General features: G+C 37.7%; 1 protein-coding gene across 1 annotated transcript; it reads right to left on the bottom strand.

Annotated features, from left to right (window-relative positions):
• Positions 1-354: 354 nt before the first annotated feature.
• Positions 355-5990, bottom strand: LOC104946151 (dehydrogenase/reductase SDR family member 12-like; the record flags this gene model as incomplete). Its single annotated transcript, XM_010771910.1, has 6 exons — positions 5881-5990; positions 3169-3302; positions 2396-2478; positions 1531-1626; positions 765-846; positions 355-569 (listed from the first exon to the last, which is right to left on the bottom strand). Coding segments are annotated over exons 1-6 (666 nt in total), but the record flags the coding sequence as incomplete, so codon positions are not given.
• Between the last annotated feature and the right edge of the window lie 532 nt (positions 5991-6522).

Below are 6522 nucleotides of genomic sequence, written 5' to 3'. Positions count from 1 at the left end.
TCTCTCCCTCAACCTCAGCTGGAGAGGACTCTTTAAAGTAGAGACACTACATACTGATATACACCTGAACATCAGCAGGAGAGGACTCTTTAAAGTAGAGACACTACATACTGATATACACCTGAACATCAGCAGGAGAGGACTCTTTAAAGTAGAGACACTACATACTGATATACACCTGAACATCAGCAGGAGAGGACTCTTTAAAGTAGAGACACTACATACTGATATACACCTGAACATCAGCAGGAGAGGACTCTTTAAAGTAGAGACACTACATACTGATATACACCTGAACATCAGCAGGAGAGGACTCTTTAAAGTAGAGACACTACATACTGATATACACCTGAACATCAGCAGGAGAGGACTCTTTAAAGTACATATTAGTATATTTGGAAGGATATGTTGTACCACCAGAGGCTCAAAATGTAGAATCTCTGAGCTGTTTAAAAGATTAGAAACAACAAGCGTCCACAACTTCAGTGAGGCGTCTCTCAGACTCACCACTCTGGGGTCTGGGCTCTTCTCCAGGAGAGGAATCAGACTCTTGGTGAGAATGTAAACCCCTAATGGACAAAAAACACTTTATTAACAATCTGTTTGTTTTTTCTACCCTTAAAAATATCTCTAGTATCTGCTTTGTTCTACAGCAGAGGAATGAGACTCTTGGTGGGAGGGTAAACCTTTAGTGGACAAAAAAACACTTTATTCATAATTTTTATCTGTATCTCTTCACAATTATTTCTAGAGCTTTCACTCACCGAGGACATTGGTGGCGAAACTCTTCTCCAGACCCTCGGTGTTCACCTCCCTCTCACTCAGGATGGCGCCTGCGTTATTAATCTGCAGAGATGAGAACAGAACATTTAAAATAAATTAATTTAGAAAAAGATGAAGTCAACTGTCTGTCTGAACCTAACCCAACCAACCAACCAACCAACCAACCAACCAACCAATCAATTAATCAGTCAACCAATCAATCAACAAATCAACCGACCAAACAATCAATGAATCAGTCAACCAACCAACCAATCATACAACCAATCAACCGACCAATCATCCAATCAACCAACCAACCAATCAATTAATCGGTCAACCAATCATCCAACCAATCAACCAACCAATCATCCAATCAACCAACCAACCAATCAACCAACCAACCAATCGACCAATCAACCAACCAACCAACCAACCAACCAACAAACCAACCAACCAATCAATCAACCAATCAACCAACCATCCAACCAACAAACCAACCAACCAACCAACCAATCAATCAACCAACGCAATCAACAAATCAACCAACCGACCAACCAACCAACCAATCAATCTATCTTTACATATAGTTATTTTTATATCCAACAGCTACATAAAATGCTTCATAAACCAGAAAAACAAACAAAAGAAAACAAGCCCCTGCCCTTCCAATCCATAAACAGAACAACACATAGATCAATAAACACAGGAATGAACTAAACAATAAATCAAATTCAATTAGAAGCCAAGTTAAAAGAGTGGGTCTCTCACCAGTACGTTGAGGGTCTTGTATTTTCTCTTGAACCCCTCGGCAAACTCCCAGACCTTCTTAGTCTCAGAAAGGTCCAGGATGTGGACGAACACCTCCTGAAAGACATCATCACAGGGGGTTAGATTTATATTTAGCAGAAGTATTAATAACACAGTTTAGAAGTATTAAAATACTGCATTCAAAAGGTAACATTACTAAACTATTAAACACTTCAATATACGTAGAATGCCAAAACTTCAAGTATTCATTATGAAGGATGCCATTTTCGTAATAATAGATACTATAATATATATAATAGATTATTATTATAACTATATTATCATAATAAGTACTGTGTTCTCCATAGAAACATAACGGCAAAGGGTAAGACATTTTATTTGATATGCTATGATGCATAAGAAACTGTAAAGCAGCGGTTTCCCAACCTTTTTCAACTCAGGGCCCACTTAAGAATCTAAAAAGAGTACTTCTTATTTTAATTAGAAAAGGAGCTGGCCATCAGTAACAAACAGACATTTTTATTACACGGTTTAGTTGAATACTCGATTCTGATTGGTCAATTCAGAACATGTGACACATTGGAAATCCAGTAGTACAGACCGCTTTCAAGAACTGTAATGTTATTTGGCGGCCACTTGCAATGCCTTTCGCGGACCACTAGGGGGCCACGGCCCACAGGTTGGGAACCGCTGCTGTAAAGAATGAAGTGTGTTTTTGTAAGGTTTGGCTGTTTTTATAAAGTTTTATGGGCTTTAAATTGTGATTATGCTGGAAACTGTTCATGGAGAGTCAAGTGGACATTTTGAAGGTTGTCAGTCCCCGTGTTTTTTTTAAACGTCTGTCTAGCCGTGAGTCATTCTGTACTTTATTTCCCGTCTCTTTGACGATTTCGGCCCTCGCCTCTTCGGCCTTGTCCTTGTTCCTGCAGACCATGTGGATCGTTCCTCCTGTACAGAGACGGACACATGAATACATGTCATTCATTATTCATCATAGATTTTGGATCTAATTTATCATTATAAAGTCAAATAATGCAACTGCCTTTTTGACATGGTCTTTGCTAGTAAGGCAACTTTCAATAAGTGCAATCAACCGTGAAGACACAAAGTCAAAACAGCAATAATCCTGCAGCTATTGGATTAGCATTATTAGCTTTATTAGCATTACAGGAAAGGCAAGTTTATTCATACAGCACCTTTCAACACAACGCAATTCAAAGTGCTTTACAAAAATGAAAGACATTAAGAAAATGGCATTTCAAAAACGGTCATTAAAAAGCAAAGATAATTAAAAAAAATACATTAATAAAAGCTACAGTGCAGTGTAAGCTGTGAATAGTTCACTTAAAAGCAGTTGCAAAAATCTAATCAAATCAAAATGTGCCCCAAATCACAAGAAATGCCTCAAAGCAAACAAAAGCAAAGACAAAAACAAAATACAAACATCATAGCATAACAATTATAAAACCATTATCCAACATTATACATCAACATGAGTATTGCCATGTGATCAAAGCATGTGACTGAAGGTAATGGAGATGGAAGCTAGTTTACAAGGAAGACAGATGCGAATGAATGGCAAAAAGAAAAGTCTTCAGCCTGGATTTAAAAGTAGTGAGAGTTGCATTATTAGCTAACCTTTCTTAGCGATGTTCATGGCGGTGGCTTTCCCGATGCCGCTGTTAGCTCCCGTTATCATGAAGGAACGTCCGGCTAAAGACGCCTCCAGGTCCTTCTCCACGAAGCTCTTGGAGGCCGACAGGAAGGCGCTCCTGCAGGAGAGAAATAAACAACAACATTTACTGCATTTTATTCAGGTCTGCAAACATGCTTAGTGCGTACACTTTGAATCTCTGCAGCACGAGGGACGACAGGACAACGTTTGTAGTTTGATATTCATGAGATAAGTTATAGTATAGGTAATTTAACATCTCAATATAGTGTTTTTATAGTAATTCAAAATCTTCAAATGCAATCCCCTATTTCATAGTCTTTTCATGTTTCTTTAGACTCCACTTCGAGCGATAGAATTACTAACAGAGCACTTATATACTAATAAAGGACTGGCTTATCTAAAGCCAGTTGAGTAGCACTTGAAATGTTTTGGCTCTATGAAACCTGATGTACTTATATGATTCTGTTTTCTTCAAGTTTGCATCTTCTCGGTCGAACGCACTTATTGTAACTCGCTTTGCATAAAAGCGTCAGCTAAATGCTATGTACTGTAATGTAATGGGACGTTTGAGTTTGTAAATATATAATTAGATTGCACTCAGGATATCTCAATAAAGGATTTTCATCGTGTGTGTGTGTGTGTGTGTGTGTGAGGACTTCAATCCCCCCCATTGTCCTGGATGCCATTGTTGGAATAGAGGGAACTAAATGCCGCTCTGTTCGCTGGTGTCATGCAGCGAGCGATTAGCGGGGTCAGAGCGGGCTACTCTGTGTTAAAAGATAACACAGAACAAAGGGGAGCGGGGAAACAATCACAAAAGCACCTCTTCACACAGCTGGTCCTGTTGTGAACCCATGAGGAAAAGGCTCCGCGGGGAAGAAATGGATCAGATAGGAGACTGATACGATCTTTTGAGGTTGAGAACTGACTTTGTAGTCGAACACGGCTCCTGCTCAGTCACTGGAATGAGTTATTACATTCATTTTTAATATTCAAAGAAGCGCTGCAGCTGTTTTCTGAAGTCTTGAATCATCAACTACCATGCAGTAGAAACATGGAGTTATACTATAATCCCTTTTCAAAGGTCCAGTCCTTACATAACCTTCGACCCTACATGACCTCATATAAGCATCACTACACAACTGGCCCTCATTGGCTGCTTCTTTGGAGGAAAAATATTTGATTAAATTATTTATTTTTGCCTAAAAAGGAGCAGCCCATAATTTCTAGAGTTAAACCAAATAAGTGGAAATCTTTCCAAACTTGTTTGCCTTTGTATGATAGGCATGTCTCAATGGGATGTGAACACATATACAGATAAACGCGTCTTAACATGACCCTTACTTACATTCTTTAGCAGTAAGATTAAATTCACTTAAGCGTGAGTTTCAGCCTGTGTCCTCTTGCCAAGTCGATGGTAATTACACATTTTAATACGGATATATTTAGCTTTGCATGCTACCCTAAGGTGTCAAGCTATTCAGATGAGTTTAATCCCTACAGTTTGAATGAATTAAATCGGAAACAACTACAAAATGTCATCGTTTGATCATTTATTTATTTACATATTATGGTGGTTCGCTTTGGGTGTGTGTGTGTGTGTGTGTGTGTGTGTGTGTGTGTGTGTGTGTGTGTGTGTGTGTGTGTGTGTGTGTGTGTGTGTGTGTGTTTGATAATTTATTTACTTACATATTATATATATTATATTAGTTTTTAAATGCAACGTTTCAAACCATTCACAAACTTTCAAAATGGATCCACAGCTAGTTAAATGACCATATTTGATATTAGTGTTAAGGCTGAAACTATTATAATAACTTTTAATAATCATTTAGTCTGTTAAATGTCAGATGTCAGTTTAAGAGCTCAATGTCTTGTTATCTCAAAGCAACAGCCCAAAAAACGCAAAGATGTTTTATGTAATCTGAAATAAAACAAAGACAAGCGGCAAATGTTCACATTTAAGAAGCTGGAATTCTTCCTTTAAAGAAAAAATTAATTTCAAATGTAACATATTTTGTTGTTGATTTACTGAAGTGACAAATATGTCCAGCAACTTCTCATGCCGGTAACTCTCCTTTGTGAGATTGGATAGTTTAGGCGGGGTTTTGCATAAATCAGTGCCTGTGATGTTGATTTTATTTAGTGTCAGAAATACAAATAAATCACGAGGAAACATCTTCAGTCATCACCCCACAACAATAACATTTTTATGAACAATATAATAGACTTTTCTGTAATGAGAATTATACAAAATAACTCATATTAAGGTATACATAACTTATTGTAGTCAGTTTGCTTTGGTTTGTCTATTTCAAAAGTAATAACCTATTAGTTTATTTAGTAATATAAGTCTGTTTGAGTTGTAGGCTATACTGTAAGTTAGTTGAAATAAACTTAACAAGTTAAAAAAGAATAGCCCATTTATTCCTTAACTTGTTTTCAATATTTGAGTTGCTTGAAGTATACTGTACTTATATTTGTAGAATAATAATAAATACAATGTTTCTTCACACAGAAACCAGTGAGAATAGAACATATTTAAACTCAATTTATTATAGTTTTCATGCTCCCTTTCAAAAAGTAATTGTACCTAATGATAACAACCATAAAACTCAATATTACAGGCTTTTCAAGACCTTTTTACAAATACTGTAATGAAGCCTTTTTCCTACCTGGTGAACTCGGTGAGCCCCTTCACGAACCAGGCGGAGTTTCGGTACAGAGACATGGTGCAGATCCGGGAATGCTCTCTCTCTGCCGGCCTCTCCGCGGGGCTTTTACCCGGGACCAGAACCACGTGGAGCTGGATTTACATCAGGGGGGGCGACACCCTCTTATTATACATCCATGCGACACCCCCACAGACCCCTAGCGGCAGGAAGGAAGAGGTTCAGTTTGTTAATGATTGAAATACAGCAAGTTATACATCATCATTATTAGGTGAGAACAGCTGGAAATGAACAATGTTGGCTAAAGCTGCACCATGTACTGCTCTTTGTGACAGTTGATCCATGGGGACAAGTCCACGACACTAGTTTTGAACTAAATCATTAGTAGGTAATCTTTTAAAAACGGATCTAAATGTAAAAAATAGCCCAATAGAAAAGTGGTGAAAGTACAGATTTGTTGAGTGGGTATTGGGCTATTTCAAAAGAGTGCCACTTTTATGACTTGTTTGCACTTTTGGATATTAAAAGATCTGCAGCACTCTCAGTCCAACAATGGAAAAAGTGTTTTTGTTGTTTTTGTTCGACATTAAAATAATTTCCAATATATTTAGAGAGTTCAGTCCTCCACAGCAGGTTCACCCATCT

This window comes from Notothenia coriiceps, unplaced genomic scaffold (genome assembly GCF_000735185.1).
Source record: "Notothenia coriiceps isolate Sejong01 unplaced genomic scaffold, NC01 NC01_scaffold00010715, whole genome shotgun sequence".
Classification (NCBI taxonomy): Eukaryota; Metazoa; Chordata; class Actinopteri; order Perciformes; family Nototheniidae; genus Notothenia; species Notothenia coriiceps.
This window is presented reverse-complemented; position numbering and strand designations above follow the sequence as displayed.